Raw genomic sequence first — 19,352 nt, forward strand, 5'->3', positions numbered from 1 at the left:
GCGGGTAACTCATGGCCAGAGCCCTAGGGCAGTAAATTCGGGCAGTGGGGCTGGGGGGTCAGAGGGGTGGCTCCAGGCTTGTGTTGCGTCCTGAGGAGCTCCCCTTCTTGGCCCTTCAATCAGCAGAGCAACATGGTGGAATTCTCACGTCATAACTCAGGGGTTAATAACTCTTGCTCCTCCCCCCCACAAATTAGGTGATTCTAGGAGCAGCAAGATAATCTGCTGGCACATGTTGACCTTTAGAGAGTCAACTGTGATTGGTCGTCTCAGTGGGTGAAACCCCATATCGCTAGGTATTTGCTGCTTTTGTCAGCAACTTCGAAGTCTCTGGGGAGGGTTGACTGCAAGTGAGGGATAGTGTATGTGTGTGCGTTTGTGTGGGGTGAGTGTTCTTGTGTCAGTGTGTGTATGTGTGTGTGTATGTGTGTGTGCGTGAGTGTGTGCGTGTGTGTGTGCGTCTGCGTGCATGTGTGTGTGTTTTTCAGCTCACATGCACTGCTCATAACTGACTTTCACAGTTCAATAGACACTGACAGGCATGATCAGACCTGTACTTGGCACACTGAGGTGTGAGTCAATAATTTTTAATAATAAGCCTAGGGTGAAATAACTTAAATCAAAACAACCTTGACAACACCTCTTGCTTCTTGGAAGACTCTCTGGTATATAGAACAGGTTCTGTTGGGTCTTTTTAGATGTCGGTCATTTTGAAATCCCCCAACACAGAAATCCCCCAACACAGATAGAGTGCTTTCAGAAAGCATTCACACTCCTTGACTCCCCCCCCCCCTCCCCCCCAAAATAATTGTGTGACAGACCCTATTTAAAAAAAATATATTGTGTCACTGGTCTACACACAATACCCCATCATTTCTAAATAGAATTAGGTTTTCAGTACGCCTGTTTTTTGTTGTTGTTGTTATTATTAAAAATGAGAAGCTGAAATGTCTTGAGTCAGTAAGTATTCAAACCCTTTGTTATGGCAAGCTTAATAAGTTCAGGAGTAAAAGAACGTGCTTAACAAGTCACATAACACGCTGCATGGACTCACATCATTTTTGAATGACAACCTATTCTCTGTACCCCACAAAGACAATTATCTGCTAAGTTCCCTCAGTTGAGCAGTGAATTTCAAACACAGATCCAACCACAAAGACCAGGGAGGTTTTCCAGTGCCTCGCAAAGAAGGGCACCTATTGGTAGATAAAAAAATAAAAAAGCAGATACTGAGTATCACATTGAGCATGGTTATTAAGTTATTAATTACACTTTGGAGCAAAGGTAGAGGCACCCTTCATACTGTAACTCCGGAGAGGAAGGAAACCACTCAGGGATTTCACCATGAGGCCACCGGTGACTTTAAAACATCACAGCTATTTACATATTTTAAAAAACAAAAACATGTTCATATTTTAATAGCTGTGATAGGAGAAAACTGACGATGGATCAACAACATTGTAGTTACTCCACAATACTAACCTACAATAAGATTGGACACACCTACTCATTCAAGGATTTCCCCCTTATTTTTTACTATTTTTTACATTGTAGAATAATAGTGAGGACATCAAAACTATGAAATAAAACATATGAAATCATGTAGTAATGAAGAAAAGTGTTCAGATGTAAGGGTGCGTGCTGGTGGCAGGGAAGTCAGGCGCAGGAGATCAAACTTGGTATAAAACGGAGCAGTTTAATAAGTGCTCAAAAACTCTGAAAACCAAAATATACAAAATAATACAAGTGGGTACAAAACTCGTCGCACACCAGAACATATCTTGCACATAGCTTACAAGCAAACAATCACCGACAAGGACAATGAGGGGAAACAGAGGGTTAAATACAACTCATATAATGAATGGGTTGGGAAACAGGTGTGATACAAGACAAGACAAAACAAAAGGAAAATGAAAAGAGGATCAGCTATGGCTAGAAGGTCGGCGACTTCGACCGCTGAACGCCGCCCGAACAAGGAGAGGGACCAACTTTGGCGGAAGTCGTGACAGAACCCCCCTCCCCTGACACGCGGCTACAGCAGCTCGTCGACACCGGCCTCGGGGACGACCCGGAGGGCGAGGCTCAGGGCGATCCGGACGAAGACGGTGGAACTCCTGCAGCATAGATGGGTCCAACACGTCCTCGACCGGAACCCAGCACATCTCCTCCGGACCGCACCCCTCCCACTCCACGAGATACTGAAGGCCCCTTGCCCGGCGCCTTGAATCCAGTATGGAGCGAACGGAGTATGCCAGGGCCCCCCCGATGTCGAGAGGGGGCGGAGGAACCTCCCGCACCTCAGACTCCTGGAGAGGGCCTGCCACCACCGGCCTGAGGAGAGACACATGGAACGGGGGTTAATACGGTAATCGGGTGGAAGCTATAACCTATAACAAACCTCGTTCACTCTCCTCAGGACTTTAAATGGCCCCACAAACCGCAGACCCAGCCTACAGCAGGGCAGGCAGAGGGGTAGGTTTTGGGTCGAGAGCCAGACCCAGGGTCTCACTGCAGTGGTGATCTGCATCAACCTGCTGCCGCATCACGGCCTGCTGAAGGTGGACACGGACGGCTTCCCACGTCTCATCCGCGTGCCTGAACCAGTCATCCACCACAGGAACCTCGGTCTGACCCTGATGCCAAGGAGCCAGAACCGGCTGGTACCCCAGTACGCACTGGAAGGGAGAGATGTTAGTGGAGGAGTGGAGGAGTGAGTTCTGTGCCATCTCGGCCCAGGGCACGAACTCTGCCCACTCCCCCGGCCGGTCCAATAGGACCGCAGAAACCTGCCCACATCCTGGTTCACTCTCTTCACCTGCCCCATACTCTCGGCGTGAAACACTGAAGTAAGGCTGATCGAGACCCCAGACGTTCCATGAATGCCTTCCAGACCCTAGACGTGAACTGGGGACCCCAAACAAGGCCTCCGCAGTCTGTAGGGCCGTAGGGAGACCGGGCAGAGGGAGGAGATGACAGGACTTAGAGAAACAATCCACAATGACCAGGATCATGGTGTTGCCCTGTGAGAGTGGAAGATCAGTAAGAAAATCCACCCACAGGTGTGACCAAGGCCGCTGTGGAACAGGTAAGGGGTGTAGCTTACCTCTGGGCAGGTGCCAGTAGATCGCGAAGGCGCTGCAGGACTGGAGATGGGACGTACAGACGCCCAGCGGGAGAATGGACGGGAGCGGGCTCTACACGTAACGCCTGCTCAATGTCCGTGACCAGCTCCCACACTACCGGCGTCACCAGGAAGGAGGTCGGGGAGTATGGGAGTGGGATCCATGGGCCGCTCCTCTGCGTCATACAGCCGAGACAATGCGTCTGCCTTCGCGTTCTGGGAGCCTGGTTTGTAAGAAAGGGTAAACACAAAATGGGTAAAAAACATGGCCCACCTTGACTGGCGAGGGTTCAGTCTCCTCGCTGCCCGGATGTACTCCAGATTGCGGTGGTCAGTCCAGATGAAAAAAGGGTGTCCAGCCCCCTCAAGCCAATGTCTCCACACCTTCAAGGCCTTGACGACAGCCAACAACTCCCGGTCCCACACGTCATAGTTTCATTCCGCCGGGCTGAGCTTCTTCGAGAAGAAGGCACAGGGACGGAGATTCGGTGGCATACCCAAGTGTTGAGAGAGCACAGCTCCTATCCCAGCCTCGGATGCGTCCACCTCCACTATGAACGCCAAAGAGGGATCCGGATGGGCCAGCATGGGAGCCGGGGTAAACAGAGCCCTCAGGTGACTAAAAGCTCTGTCCGCCTCAGCTGTCCACTGCACGCGCACCGGGCCCCCGTTCAGCAGTAAGGTAATGGGAGCCGCTACCTGACCAAAACCCCAGATAAACCTCCGGTAGTAGTTGGCAAACCCTAAGAACCGCTGCACCTCTTTACTGCGGGGGTGAGTCGGCCAATTACGCACGGCTGCAATGCGGTCACACTCCATCTCCACCCCTGAGGTGGAAATGTGATACCCTAGGAAGGAGACGGAGCAGTATAATAAGTGCTCAATAAGTGCTCAAAAATTCCAAAAACCAAAATATACAAGATAATACAAGTGGGTACAAAACCCGTCGCACACCAGAACATATCTTGTACATATCTAGCTTACAAACAAACAATCACCGACAAGGACAATGAGGGGAAACAGAGGGTTAAATACACAACATATAATGAATGGGATTGGAACCAGGTGTGATCCAAGACAAGACAAAACCAAAGGAAAATGAAAAGAGGATCAGCTATGGCTAGAAGGTTGGCGACTTCGACCGCCGAACGCCGCCCGAACAAGGAGAGGGACCAACTTCGGCGGAAGTCGTGACAACAGATCAAAATATATTTTGTCTTTGTGATTATTCAAAGGAGCCAAGCTTTGCCTTGATGACAGCTTTGCACATTCTTGGCATTCTCTCAACCAGCTTCACCTGGAATGCTTTTCCAACAGTCTTGAAGGAGTCCCCACATCTGCTGAGCACTTGTTGGTTGCTTTTCCTTCACTCTGTGGTCTAACTCTTCCCAGTTGTGTTGGGAGGTGTGTTGGGTCATTATCCTGTGAAAAACAAATGATAGTCCCACTAAGTGCAAACCAGATGGGATGGCGTATCACTGCAGAATGCTGTGGTAGCTATGCTGGTTAAGTGTGCCTTGAATTCTATATAAAACACAGACAGTGTCACCAGCAAAGCACCCTCCACACTATCACACCTCCTCCTCCATGCTTCATGGTGGGAACCACACATGCGGAGATCACCTGTTCACCTACTCTGCGTCTCACAAAGACACTGCGGTTGGAACCAAAAATCTCACATTTGGAATCATCATACCAAAGGACAGATTTCCACAGGTCTAATGTCTATTGCACATGTTTCTTGGCCCAAGCAAGTCTCTGCTTCTTATTGGTGTCATTTAGTTGTGGTTTCTTTGCAGCAATTCGACCATGAAGGCCTGATTCACACAGTCTCCTCTGAACAGTTGATGTTGAGATGTGTCTGTTACTTGAACTCTGTGAAGCATTTCTTTGGACTGCAATTTCTGAGGCTTGTAACTCTAATGAACTTATCCTCTGCAGCAGAGGTAACTCTGGAACTTCCTTTCCTGTGGCGGTCCTCATGAGAGCCAGTTTCATCACAGCATTTGATGGTTTTTGCGACTGCACTTGAAGAAACTTTCAATGTTCTTGAAGTTTTCCGTATTGACTGACCTTCATGTCTTAAAGTAATGATTGGCTGTCATTTCTCTTAGCAAATTTGAGCTGTTCTTCTGTATACCACCCCTTTATGTCCTGAATACAAAGCCTGAAGTTTGGGACAAATCCAACACAACACATCACTGAGCTACAACTCTTCATATTTTCAAGCATGGTGGTAGCTACATCATGTTATGGGTATGCTTGTCATCGGTAAGGTCTAGGACATTTTTTTAGGATGGAAAGAAAAGAATAGACCTAAGCACAGGCACAATCTAGGAGGAAAACCTGTTTCAATCTGCTTTCCATCAGACACTGGGAGACAAATTCACCTATCAGCAGGACAATAACCTGAAATACAAGGCCAAATATACATTGGAGTTGCTTACCAAGATGACATTGAATGTTCCTGAGTGGCCGAGTAACATTTTTGACTTAAATGGCAAGACTTGAACATGTCTGTCTAGCAATGATCAACAACCAGCATGACAGCGCTTGAAGAATAAAAAATAATAATAATGTGCAAATATTGTACAATCCAGGTGTGCAAAGCTCTTAGAGTCTTACCTAGAACGACTCACAGCTGTAATCGCTGCCAAAGGTAATTCTAACATGTATTGAGTCAGGGTTGTGAATAGTTATGTAAATTAGATATTTCTGTATTTCCATTTTTAATACATTTTGTAAACATTTCTAAAAACATGTTTTCACTTTGTCATTATGGGGTATTGTGTGTATATGGGTGAGGAAAAAAAGCTATTTAATCAGTTTTTAATTAAAGCTGTAACACAACAAATTGTGGAATAAGTCAAGGGATATGAATACTTTCTGAAGGCAACGTAAGTCAAGTCAGAGCTGAGGCTGTGTCAGATCTTTCAGTGTCAGATCCAGCATCGGAATCTAGTTTCCATCTGCTTCTCATTGATATTATCACCTCATTATTTCCTCAGGAACACCCTTAACCACAGTGACGTGCACAAAAGAAAGAAGTCGGGCACATTTCAGCACATACACATGAGGCTGTACTGACTACTGACACATCTGAATGGAACATGAACTGCCCTGAAATGGGCCGGTGATAACTGGCAATCACAACAACTCACAACGAATGTGAGAAAGTGTTCGTGGTTCATGGCGGCCGGGCATTGTAGTGAAAGCTATGTTTCTGTTGTTATTGTTATGATATTGAGTAGTTAGGAGAAAAGTGAAATATTTTTATTTTTAAAGAGGAAGTAGGCATGGTGGCACACCGATATCCAGCTGGTTTGGCTTCCTCTCTCCCCTTTCACCTCTCCTGCTCTTTAATGTCATTGTGGAAAGTGGCGTTGAAAACAAAGCAGGACAGAGACAGCCTAAACTTCCCATGGCACCACCGCTACACTATGGGCTGGGGGCCATGGTGAGAGAGAGCTTCTGGATGGTGGGAGCATTGAGGATTGTAGAACTCTCTGGTCTGTGTCTCTATGTTTCTTAAGACCATATGAAGAATATTCTCTAATGTTTCCATTAGCTTTAGGATTGGGAAAGCTAATGCTAAGCCGAGGCTGTTGAAAGTAACTAAATAATCCAAAAGGGAGAGTTCACCCAAAATACAAAATTATATATTGGTTTCTTCACCATGTAAGCAATCTTTGGACAAGGTGTGAGAGCAATCTATGCTTTGGTTTTGTTTGCCTGGCCCTGTTTCCAAATGCTAACTTTCTAGCCTTTGTGACACAAATCCAATGCAAGTCAATGGTACATGTTAGCATTTATTTTTGTGCTTTCATCAATTAATCTACAAGTAACTACATTGAGCTACACAATACATTTGATGAAAAATTCTAATATACAGTGCCTTCAGAAAGTATACATACTCCTTGACGTATTCCATATTTTGTTGTGTTACATCCTGAATGTCATGTCGTGGCCTTGGTTATCTTTGTTTTCTTTATTAATTTGGTTAGGTCAGGGTGTGACATGGGGGATTTATGTGTTTTGTCTGGTCTAGGGGTTTTGTATGTTTATGGGGTGTTGCCTAGTGTAGGTGTTTATGAAAGTATATGGTTGCCTAGATTGGTTCTCAATTAGAGGCAGGTGTTTATTGTTGTCTCTGATTGGGAACCATATTTAGGCAGCCATGTTCTTTGGGGATTTTGTGGGTGATTGTTTCCTGTGTCTGTGCCACACAGGACTGTTTTGTTGCCAGTTCATGTTGTTATTTTGTATTTGTGTTCATGTTCACTTTTCCCTAAATTAAAAACATGGACACCTACCACGCTGCATATTGGTCCGATCCTTGTTTCACCTCTTCAGAGGAAGAGGAGGAAATCTGCCGTGACACTGAATTAAAAAATGTTTTATTCTCAACCATCTACACACAATACCCCATAATGACAAAGTGAAAATATGTTTTTTCTATTTTTTGACAAATTGATTGAAAATGAATTGAAGAAATATCAAATTTGCGTAAGTATTCACTCCTCTGAGTCAAATCAAATCGTATTTGTCACATGCGCCTACAACAGGTGTAGACCTTACTGTGAAATGCTTACTTACAAGCCCTTAACCAATGCAGTTTTAAGAAAAATAAGAGGTTCGGAAATTATTTACTAATGAAATGTAATTAAAAAGTTTGTAAAAAAGTTCCACAACAAAATAAAAAATAATGAGGCTATATAAACAGGGGGTACTGGTACTGAGTCAATGTGTGGGGATACAGGTTAGTCTAGGTAATTTAAGTAATATGTACATGTAGGTAGGTGTAAAGTGATTATGCATAGATAACAACCAGAGAGCAGCAGAGGCGTAAAGAAAGGGGTGGGGGGGGGGGGGGGGGGTCAATGCAAATAGTCTGGGTAGACATTTCATTAGCTGTTCAGTAGTCTTATGGGGGTAGAAGCTGAAGACTTTGGCATGTTAGAATCACCTTTGGCAGTGATTACAGCTGTGAGTCTTTGTGGGTAAGTCTCTAAGAGCATTGCACACCTGGATTGTACAATATTTTTACATTATTCTTTCGAAAATGATTCAAACTCTCTCAAGTTGGTTGTTGATTATTGCTAGAAAGCCATTTCCAAGTCTTGTCATTTAGGTCAAAACTGTAACTCAGCCACTCAGGAACATTCAATATGTTGTGTTGGATTTTCCCCAAACATAGCGCTTTATATTCAGGACATAAAGTACATTTCTTTGCCACATTTTTTGCAGTTTTACTTTAGTGCCTTATTGCAAACAGGATCCATGTTTTGGAATATTTTTATTCTGTACAGGATTCCTTCTTTTCACTCTGTCATTTAGGTTAGTATTTTGGAGTAACTGCAGTGTTGTTGATCCATCCTCAGTTTTCTCCTATCACAGCCATTAAACTCTGTAACTGTGTTAAAGTCACCATAAAGTAACTGTTTTAAAGTAACCATTGGCCTCATGGTGAAATCCCTGAGCAGTTTCCTTCCTCTCCGGCAGCTGAGTTTGGACGGACGCCTGTATCTTTGGGACGCCTGTATTTTTAGCAGTGACTGGGTGTATTTATACACCCTCCAAAGTGTAATTAATAACTTCACCAATGTCTGCTTTTTTTTGCTAATAGGTGCCGTTCTTTGCGAGGCATTGGAAAACCTCTCGGGTCTTTGTGGTTGAATCTGTGTTTGAAATCCACTGCCTGACTGAGGGTGTCACGTTCTGACCTTAGTTCTGTTTTTATGTCTTTGTTTAAGTATGGTCAGGGCGTGAGTTGGGTGGGTTGTCTATGTTAGTTTTTCTATGATTTGCTATTTCTGTATTTGGCCTGGTATGGTTCTCAATCAGAGGCAGCTGTCAATTGTTGTCCCTGATTGAGAAGCATATTTAGGGAGCCTGTTTTCTATTGTGTTTGTTGGGTGATTATTTTCTGTATCCTGTTGTGTGTCTGCACCAGCCAGAACTGTTTTCGGTCGTTTCTCTTTGTTATTGTTGTTATTTCCGTGTTCATTCTAATAAATATGGACACATACCACGCTGCACCTTGGTCCTCACCTTCCACCAACAATGGCCGTTACAGAGGGACCTTACAGATAATGTGTGGGGTATAGAGATGACATATTCATAAAACAATCACGTTAAACACTATTAATGCACACATATTGAGTCCATGCAATTTATTATGTGACTTGTTAAACACATTTTTACTCCTGAATTTATTTAGGCTTGCCATAACAATGGGGTTGAAGACTTTTCAGCTTTCCATTTTTTATTAATTTGTAAAAAAAAAAAAAAAATTATAATACATAATTCCACTTTGACATTAGGGGCATTTTTTATAGGCCAGTGACACAAAACAATGGAAAATGTCAAGGGATATGAATACTTTCTAAAGGCGCTGTAGGTACCATTGACTTGCATTGGATTTGTGACACAAATGCAAAGAAAATAGCATTTGGAATTGGTGGTAAACAAAACCAGAGCATGGATTGCTGTCATACCTTGTCTATAGACTGCTTACAGGGTGGGAAACCAAATGTCATTTTGTAATTTGGGTGAACAATCCCTTTAAATAATGTCTGACTCAATCAACAACACCCCAAAGTGGAAAATCGTATCCATCAGTAGGTTAAGTGAATCATCCCTTGAAGCCCATCCTAGAGGAGATGGATGGTGTCCATGTTAAACCTGCAGGCTCTGAGATCTTTCAATTTGCCAAACATTTACATTTCACACCTGGAGCTTTAGGCTAAGGGGACTTTGGTGGGTAGGGTAATGATTTAATGAGAGCATTAGGGCTGGGGCAGTAGCATGGAAAAATCTGTCTGCATGCCCCACAGACCTACAGCCCCCCCCCCAGCCACTTTAGAGCAGCTATCATCTGTTCACCCCAGGGGCTCTGGACCAGGTACCAATTAGCCTCTACACACACGCACACACACGTGCACACAGACACAAAGACAAACACACACAGACTGCACATGTGAACTCTCACACACACGCGCACACACACAAACTATGACGTCTGTTTTCAATGTGTCTTCCTCTCCAACGACCCCCCCCCCCCCTCCCCCCCACCCTCGTGGACATGGCCTGTTGTGTTTTAGATCCAAAATGGATTACAGGTTGTTTTGTTTTCTCCTTCCCCAAATTCAATTTGCTAACATAGGCCTACATGTGGACTGTATGTTTAACGCAATCATCCATTAGGTCATATTGTTCAACCATGACATGCAGGCTGTTTTTCTCCCGATTGAGTTACAGTTAACAGTACAAATACAAGACACCTCATCTCACCGTGAGGTGTTATCTCCAGAAACCACTGGACCCAACATGGCTGTGTATACACTGCATGAATAGATGACCAGTTCCTGGGGAAAGCCTCTGAGTTCAATTAGAAAATGCTGCTGTACACACATTGGCTCTGCAGACTCCTCCTCCCCATAAAGATTGGGTTTGAGTGAAAAACACACAACACTCTACATTCCAGCTGTGGTTCTGTACGGCTGTCTAGCTTACATATGAACAGGATTTATGTTCTCCTGCTGGCCTCTTTTAAATCCTTACTGTCTGACGCATGTGAAAAAGCATCCGATTTCACCATCAGCATCCCCAATTGAAAACACATTTTTAAAATGTGAAAAGATAAGAAATGACAAAACAAAAACGCCAGAAAGTGAACAAACATAGCTTGTCAAAGTTGATATGTGTTCATGTATTTCTGTTGAAGCAGTGGTAGGACATCATGGTCCGGGGGGTAGAGCTATCATTGGCACCAATTTGGCAGGTACCGCCAGCAAGTGTAGGAGGATTAGAGGGGCACAGCATCACTCTCCAGGGGTAGAGGGGGCTCTGATCTACTGCTAAATGTGTGCTGAGAGACTGGCAAGTGGAAGAGTAGATGCCGGATTCCTCACACACATAGGCCTAGATGTACATTCGCACACACACAGCCCAGGCTTACCTTTAATTGATTTATTTTTACTATTTTTAACTAGGCAAGTTCTTATTTTCAATGACGGCCCAGGAACAATGGGTTAACTTGTACAGGGGCAGAACGACAGATTTGTACCTTGTCAGCTCGGGGATTTAAACTTGCAACCTTTCGGTTACTAGTCCAACGCTCTAACCACTAGACTCCCAACAGTAGGAACCACCAAAGATGGTACAGATGTGGAGGCATATAAAGCCTGAAACCTCAGGGAATACAAGTTGATGACCTGCAGTCAGAGGTACATGATTCAGACTGAGCCGCCATGGAGCCACTGCTGCAGAGGTACGCTGTGTACTTCTGGGACTGCCTCACACATGTACTAAAGAGCCAGGCACTTCCCTTGCAGGCATTTCTGCGGGCGGCTATAGCTCTTTAGTGGTTATAATCCAGACGCAAATGCAGTCAGAAATAAGCTGCATGGAAATATCAGGCCCTCATTAGCACAGATGATTCAGCCCCTTTCAGAAAGACCATTGGTGAGCTGAGAGAGACAGAGAGAGAGAAGCTCAGAAAGGGGGAGAAACCTGGCGAGAGTGGAGAAACAGAGTGGACCGTGTGGGTGTGAGAGCGTTAGGTCGATTGTTACAAAGGTTATGACCCTATATAAACTGGTCTCCGCCCTAGGGGTCACAGGGTTCAACAAGAGGAGAGCTGCAGGTGACCACAGTTGTGCAATCATCACAAGGGTGTGGTTTACAGGTAGGTTGGGGTCAAAGGTAAAGAGGCAGTGACAGTACCATAATGCATTGCAACTCCTTTAATAACTGTTTGTCTTGTTAGCCCTCGAGTAAATGTACAGGGAGAGAAAGAGAAGTACAGAAGTACAGAGGAAGGAATGAGAGATCCGGCCACTAAAGGAAAAAAGACGTGAGGGATTTTCCTCGAGTCTGTAGGCATTAATTAAACTCTGTTATTAAACACGGTTCTGTAATTAATGCAGGTGAAGGAATCTTAAAAAATAGGCTCAGTCCCCAAAGCCCATCCACAGCACCCGCCCAAAACTGTGAACACCTGAGGGCATTCTGGGATTACCCCCCCCCCCCCCCATCCCCAGCTCCAGCCCCATTAAGAGCCAGCTCCAGGAAGAAACACCCACTTCCTCAAAATTCCTGAAGGATTTTCCATACAGTGTATAGTAAACAAACCCTAGCGAACAAAGACCCCAAAAAAGAACACGTTAATGTTATTTCCTTCGGCGTAGTAAATCAAACTTGAGCACAGGAGATTTTTCTTTTGTGAGTTCAGAGAAGCTATTTACCAGCAGGAGCGGTGAGGGAACAAATGCCCAGATGAAGGCATGCCCCCCCCCCCCCCCCCCCCCCCCGCATGGCCGCCCGCATTCACAAACACCAGCCTGCCACAGCCATGGGGGAGAGGAAGGCCTCCTTATCAGCTTTCAGCATGGGAAACTCATGTGTTGTTCACTGACTCGTGTAAAAATCTGGATCTGAACTTGAGAAGAGAGAGAGAGCAAGAGAGAGAGAGATAACGTAGAACATAGAACAGAAAGACAAAAGAGAGCGAGAACAGAGAGGGAGGGCCAAATTAGAAGAGTTAAACAGTCAGTTGAGCCGTTTACTGACAGCAAGTAGGAACAGGAGACAGACAGACGTACGGACGGACATACAGACACATGGACAGATGTCAGTAGAGTAGTAATGAGGAGGAAAGGTAACTAGAGGGAGAGACAGTAACTATTTCCCACAGGCAGGTGAGTAGGATGGGGAGCCATGGGTGACATCTATTGATGGGGGAGAGCGTGGGAGGGCAGTTTGGGGTGAGCCGGGTGTTGAGTTGAGTCTGGCCCGGGTGGGGCCCGGGTGGGGCCTATAAGGAGCAGCAGTACTGAAAACTAGAGGCTCCTGGGAGAGAAGAGAGGGGAGAGGAGACGAGAGGGGAGAAGAGAGGATAGAGTGGCCCGCTGGCAAGCAGCTGTTGCCTTTAAAAGGTGGCTTTTTTAACATTTGTTAGCGGTTTAATGATCTCACACTGGCACAGACCCACACACAGCCACTCCACTCAGAGATTCCCAATCATTTGCTGTGGTTCACAGTATCAGAGGGCAGGTAAAGTTAACTAGAGATGCTGTCCAAAAACTATAAAACAAATAATTCTTCTGAAATTGTTCCCTTTCCCAGAATATCTGCTCATATTTTTTTTTACAATATATTTGAACCATCTGTGATCAGTGTCACATAAACCAAGTGTGAATGACTCATCTATAGCACAGTTCTTCTGTCTTAGTGGCCCTTGGTGGGCCTTTTGCACAATCCCTCTGGTACAGGCCAGGGAGAGCAGATCCTGTCTCAGCTTGTAGAGCAGTTGGGCTTTGTTTTGACACTGGAATGTACTATTGAGAAAGCACTTCACCACAAACCCCTCCCAGCCTTTCCACCCCATAATCACATCCAGTCTGTCAACCCCCATCCCGTCTCTAATGTCTCTCTCTCTCTCTCACACACACACACACGCACACACACACAGACACACCACACATACTCACGTGTGCGCACACACACAGACAGCCACACACACACAACGTTGACATTATAAAGACAGGTTGGTTGTTTGGTTTACATTGTTGACAACATGTAAACCATATTTAGTCTCCAATGTTTATCGAAAACATAAATACATTTGCACAATGAGCACGTATAGTCTCTCAAATACATTGTTACAGTTGTTGGTTAGCTAGCTAGTGAATTTTTGCCATATTAGCATAGACCTGACATCAATCAAAACACCTCTATGCAAGACCAGGTTTCAAGAAAAAGATTAAACTAGCTGAAACGACAATTCTTCACAAGGCAGCTTCTTGTCAGCTACAGTATCTAGCCATCCAGAATCACAACACTGAAGCACGCACACAGCTAACCCATCTAGAAGTCAATGAATATCCATACGCAAATTCAACAACTATCAAGCAGGCCAGCTAGAAGTAACTTTATATAATGGAGCTTCATAACTGTACAATACAGGAAGACACACAACATCATAGAGATGCACACTAGGATAAAGGCTTCCAGATGAAGCTATGTGGACTTATTGGGTAGGCTATATGAGATTTCCCTCTAAACATAGTGGGTAGTCTGTCCATGAAGGACTCATCATATTGTTTCATCTTTGTTTCATCACAGCCACACACACACACACACACACACAAATCTCCATCTGATTGGGTATCATCACTTCTGTACCATCCATCCTTCCTTCCTGTTCCCTCTGTGTCTCCAGGTCCAGAGAGCAGTCAAGTGTGGATGAAAATATTTCTTTAAGCTCCTTTGTCTCAGGAAACCCTGCCAGCGGGGCTGTTTTGCTAGCTTTCATTAAGTTCCGGGACCACACCCCTTTCCCAAACCGCAGCGTCGATTACATAAGGCAAACCTCGCAATACGGAGTAACCAAAAGGTGTTTTTTAATAATTATAGACATATACACACACACACACACACACATCTGTCAATTCGGGAACATCTGCCGTAAATCTACAGTAAACGACCAAAACGTTGCTAAAATAGGAATGACTCACGCACACAGAGTTACACTGCTCCATTGTCGGTACCGGTCTATTTGCAAAAGCTGTTTTTTTTTTAGCTGGTCACAGCTGCGGAAATGAATGTCAAATGTGGTTCTGCTTTCCTAAGTCACAACCGTTCAGCGCGCTCTGGGTCTCTTTCCTCCGTCAAAACAGAATTCACGGGGTTGTGAGGTGTGTAGAGGAGCTGAGGTGAGGATGAGAAGAGAAGGACGTATACACGGTGTACCCGGAGTGAAGAACACTGACGTGCTGAACAGGTAAGGTGAGGCAGGAGCAAGAGATTGGGCACCACATCAGAAAATACACAACTCAGTCAATAAGCACAGGGGATAATGTGAGGAAGTGAAGCCGTATGTGCACCACATGATATTGGCTACGATTTAGCTGTCCCAGACAAGCTTTTGAGATCAGAGACCAAATACCCACGTCGTTGCCAAATCATGGCGCATCCGTCACCGATCCCTTCTCCGAGCCATCCCAGACGTCCAGATATATTCTTGCAATGCTCTTGGGGTGTGAGATGTTCAACAGCAGGTTTTGAGAACGGTGGTCAGCAATAGCCAATGATATCACATCACCCAGAATGTGTAGCCTCTCAAGCAGGATCAATGACTACAACTAGTATGCGTCTGTCATTGCCTTTTTAGACAAAACCAAAGCATTACAGCTCGGAAGTTCACAAGCAACGTCATTCAATTTAAAATGTACTATTGGATAGATATTTCAACTCCGGCTGGGAAGCGTGAGGGCCTGACTGAAACGTTTATGAGGCTGCCTTGGAGCCACAGTTCGTTGTAGCTTATCTAATCACATCATCACTGTATGTGACGTTATTGTTTTCGCGGCATCGCGTGATATCGAGAATCCTCACGACCAAGAGAAGGGTCTTGTAGTGTGTGACCCCTGTACTGTGCCACATCGTTTAGTGTGCCCACCACTACGCTGCCAAGACAAAACACTGCAGGAAAGACAGTTGGTTAAAGTGAGAGGCTCAGGATGTTGAAAATAGTGTAAAACCTGGCATTTTTATTTAGCTAGGCAAGTCAGCTAAGAACAAATTCTTCATTTGAATGATGGCCTAGGAGCAGAATGACAGATGTTTTACCTTGTCAGCTCAGGGATTCGATCTTGCAACCGTTCGGTTACTAGTCCAACCCTCTAACCACTAGGCTACCTGCCGCCCCAGCCTAAGGGGAAATATTCTGCTATCTGTATCTATTTACGTACTCTAACTTCACAGTAATCTATCTAGGATATCCAGAGTGTTTGACATAATACAGATAACTCCTCATATCCTGGCACACACAGTGTGCCAATCTATCCATTCCACCAACTCCCCAGAGCAGTACAGCGGGATGGCATGCAGGCCAGGCCCTCTCTGTGAACACCCCACACTCCACCTCTGGACTCTACTGTAGCTCTTGGCCTGGCCTGAGGCGAGTCATTCTCAAAGAATCGTCTGTTCGTAAGACCTTTCAGCCACGAAAGTAACGTATTACAGAAGAGATGGACGACATTGAAAAGTACATTCAGAATCACTCTACATTCAGAATCACTCTGGAAACAGAAGGTAAATATGTGTAGCATGTAAACCAATAGAGCCGAGCATGTTTAATCATGCCATCAATCCCTACAAAATAACCAGGAATCAAAGTTCACAAAAAATAACCGTCCACATCAGGTAAGAAGTTTAAGAGTGTGTTACATAACAACAATGCTACCAAAGGCATAAGGGCTTGCAGATGGATGGAGATCACAAATGTACTGAATACAGAATCAAACAGGATCTTCTTCCATTAAGAAAAACAAACTTCCTGTTTACTAAGGTCACATGACAGGTACGGTCAAGGTCACAAAAGGCTGCTTATAGAACACCACTAGCAGGGGGGGAAAACACACACCCCAATGGTAAATGCATACCCATGTAACAGAACAATCACTCAGAAGTACAGTGGGGCCAGGAGTTTTCTTGGTCACGTGCCCTGAACAGGGAAAAACACTGGGCCCTAGTTTTAGCCTACCTTGGCTCTAAGAATAAGATTTAGGCAGATTATAAAGAAAGATGGGACCTGTTCCACTCGCTAGTCACTGGTCTTGACTACTGTTGAAATGTAGGCTAAACCACCCTGCTGAAATGAATTGTGTGAGAGGGGCTGTGCAGGTGTAGGCTCATGTGGCCACATCTCCCACCCGGGGACACGGCTCTAGCCTGGCTCTCGCTCTCTTGGATTAAGTCGGATCAAACGCTATCCAAACGTTGTCCTAACCAAGCGGCGGGACCAAACCAACAACCAACCTTGGGCCCGTAGTGGAGCACAATGGGGCCCGGGCGAGTGTTGATTTAACAGGTCTGAGGGATATGTTGCTGGGGCCCTTCATGGTGCAAGGGTTCTCTGCGCTAGGGAGAGGGGGCATGGCTTGGGTGGAAGCCATGACCAAGGGGAAAGTATGTGTGTGTGTGTGTGTGTGTGTGTGTGTGATTTACATGCGTGTGTGTGCCTGTGTACGTTTAGCGAGGAATGCGAAGGAGGAGAAGGGACCATGGGTTTGATCCAACCCATAAAAGCCAGGGTAATCTCCGCCATGAGCGCCGAGTACACACAGGGAGATAGCGACAGAGGGCCAAGGTCAGGAGAGGGGAGCTGAGCACAGTGGAACGGCTCTCCTGCATCACTGAGCGATGGGTATGCCTTGCATGACACGGTTAGACAGTTAGTCTCCCTCCATAGCAGGACACATATCCTATTTCATCCCAGCTCAACGGGCACCTGCTCTGTAGCTCTCATCTTAACTCTCATCATTCGCTTCCCATGTAGAGTGCTCAAGTTGAACCTTTATTCAAATCTATTGTGGATGATTAGCAGATTTGATGACCTCACTCTGTACCAGGAGAGCAAGGGCTTGGTTCGCTTAGTCATCCTGAAAGCATCTCCATGAAATCGTGACTGCTTATAAAGACTTCGGCTCTCCTTGAACGTGTGCAAGTGCCTACTTGTGTGTGTGTGGTTAATTAACGCATAAAGACATGTTTTGCCCAGGTTGTTGGTACCAGCAGCAGTGGTTAATTAAGACAAGGAGATTTACAGTTCATCCTCTGCCATAATTGGCGGTTCTGCTTGGAGTGATAATGCAACAGTGTCAGCCCCAGGTCCCATGTGGTCTGTAATTAAAGTCTACAGGGGCCCATGTAGAACCCACGTTGTGTGTGTGTGTGTGTGTGTGTGAGTTTGTGTGTCTGTGTGTTTGTGTTGTGTGTGTCATGGCGGCATAATGACAGAGCCCCTGTGAAGTCTCCAGAATGTTTGCACTAGCTCTAGCACCCGGGCCCAGTATGGCAGGGAAAACATCCCCTACAGCAGTGGCAGGAGTGATGTCATGTCAGCCTTCACCCCTGGCCAGGGCGTCAGCAACCCCCCCTCCAACCCACCGGCCAGGGTGGATCAGATCAGACACTGGCACGCTGACAATGGGGAGAGAGGGATAACTTAGCAGACACTAATGGGCACACACTCTTCCTTTATTTTGCTCTAGGGGCCTGATCGAGTTGGGCTGAAGTGGGCGTACTGAATAGACCATTCATGTAGGACCGGTGTGAAAAATAAAAGAGCATGAATTAAACAGCAGGGGGGGGGTGAATGACACCTGACCGGTGCTGCCAAAACATACCGTATAGCCACATCGAATAACAAGTGCTGTCATAGTCATCATACCCAAGGTGTTAGCCTATAAATAATCCTGTGGAAAGAAACACGAAGTGAAACATTTGTTGAGTCGTTTTGGGTGAGAACAGTGTGGCACGGCAACAGTATCAGCCGCCAAAACGCGAGTTTGTGCTAATAACACGGAACATCACACCACGAGGTGATGGTCCCGGTAGAAAGAACAGGTATTAGTAGAGAACAGCAGACCTCTGCTCGACCAGCCAATGGAATAACACTGTTACAGCAATGCTCTGGCTATTACAGGACACAGCCAATGGAAAAAGCAGCAGTACTGGGCCAACGAACCGTCCAACTCTGGATGAATCTCTCGGGGCAGAGAGGAGGAGAAGGAGAGAGGGGGGAGGTGGAGAGGGGTGTGCAGCACCTGTAACTCCACTTGCCTGAGAGCCCTGAGAGCAGGGGGGGGGGGGTCTGTGCAAGGTTTTAGCCCTGTGTTTTCCCAGGCCGAGCTCTGAATGGGGAGCGTTGTTCCCTGTGCCGGGCCGGCTCTGCTCTGCTCTGCCAGGATCTTACTGGAGGATCTCTTTGAACTGGGCGGTGTCAGCAGCTCCCGGCCCAGCCGCCATACCGGCCTTGATGTGCCTGTAGAGAGTGAAAGCATGGGCGCCGAAAGATCTGCCTGCCTTCTTTCTACCCCCCGTACCAACCTGCCTGCTTTCTATGACCCCTCCACACACACACACACACACACACACACACACACCGTTCTTGCCTCCCTCCCCCTCTGGCGTCACTACCAGGGTCATCTAGTTGGGAAGGGAGTACAGGTATACAACCAGGCTGGCACGTACAGCCTCCGCTGTCTGGATACTGCATCTTCTCCTATTCACACACATGGCTATGAACCACATTCTGTATTCTATGAGACCATCCTAATCTGGTTTCACCTCATTGTGTGATATTTATGTGGACACAATGGATACATTATGATACATTCAGATCATATTGAGCATTTAAAAAAATGTACGAAACGCACCTGCG

The 19,352-nt window shown here is 45.8% G+C and overlaps 1 protein-coding gene and 1 long non-coding RNA gene across 2 annotated transcripts in view; one reads left to right on the forward strand and one right to left on the reverse strand.

Annotated features, from left to right (window-relative positions):
- LOC149972481 (uncharacterized) overlaps positions 1–19,352 on the forward strand; it is a 114,654-nt gene that overhangs the window by 9,372 nt on the left and 85,930 nt on the right. The window lies entirely within an intron of this gene.
- Positions 1,677–19,053, reverse strand: LOC149972482 (chromobox protein homolog 2-like). The gene is made up of 2 exons (XM_090216676.1): positions 14,645–19,053; positions 1,677–2,331 (listed from the first exon to the last, which is right to left on the reverse strand). Exons 1-2 carry the CDS (start codon positions 14,662–14,664, stop codon positions 1,923–1,925), a joined length of 429 nt encoding a protein of 142 aa, XP_090072802.1. The 5' UTR covers positions 14,665–19,053; the 3' UTR covers positions 1,677–1,922.

Source organism: Oncorhynchus mykiss, chromosome 23 (genome assembly GCF_057628025.1).
Source record: "Oncorhynchus mykiss isolate SJ-2025 chromosome 23, ASM5762802v1, whole genome shotgun sequence".
Lineage (NCBI taxonomy): Eukaryota > Metazoa > Chordata > Actinopteri > Salmoniformes > Salmonidae > Oncorhynchus > Oncorhynchus mykiss.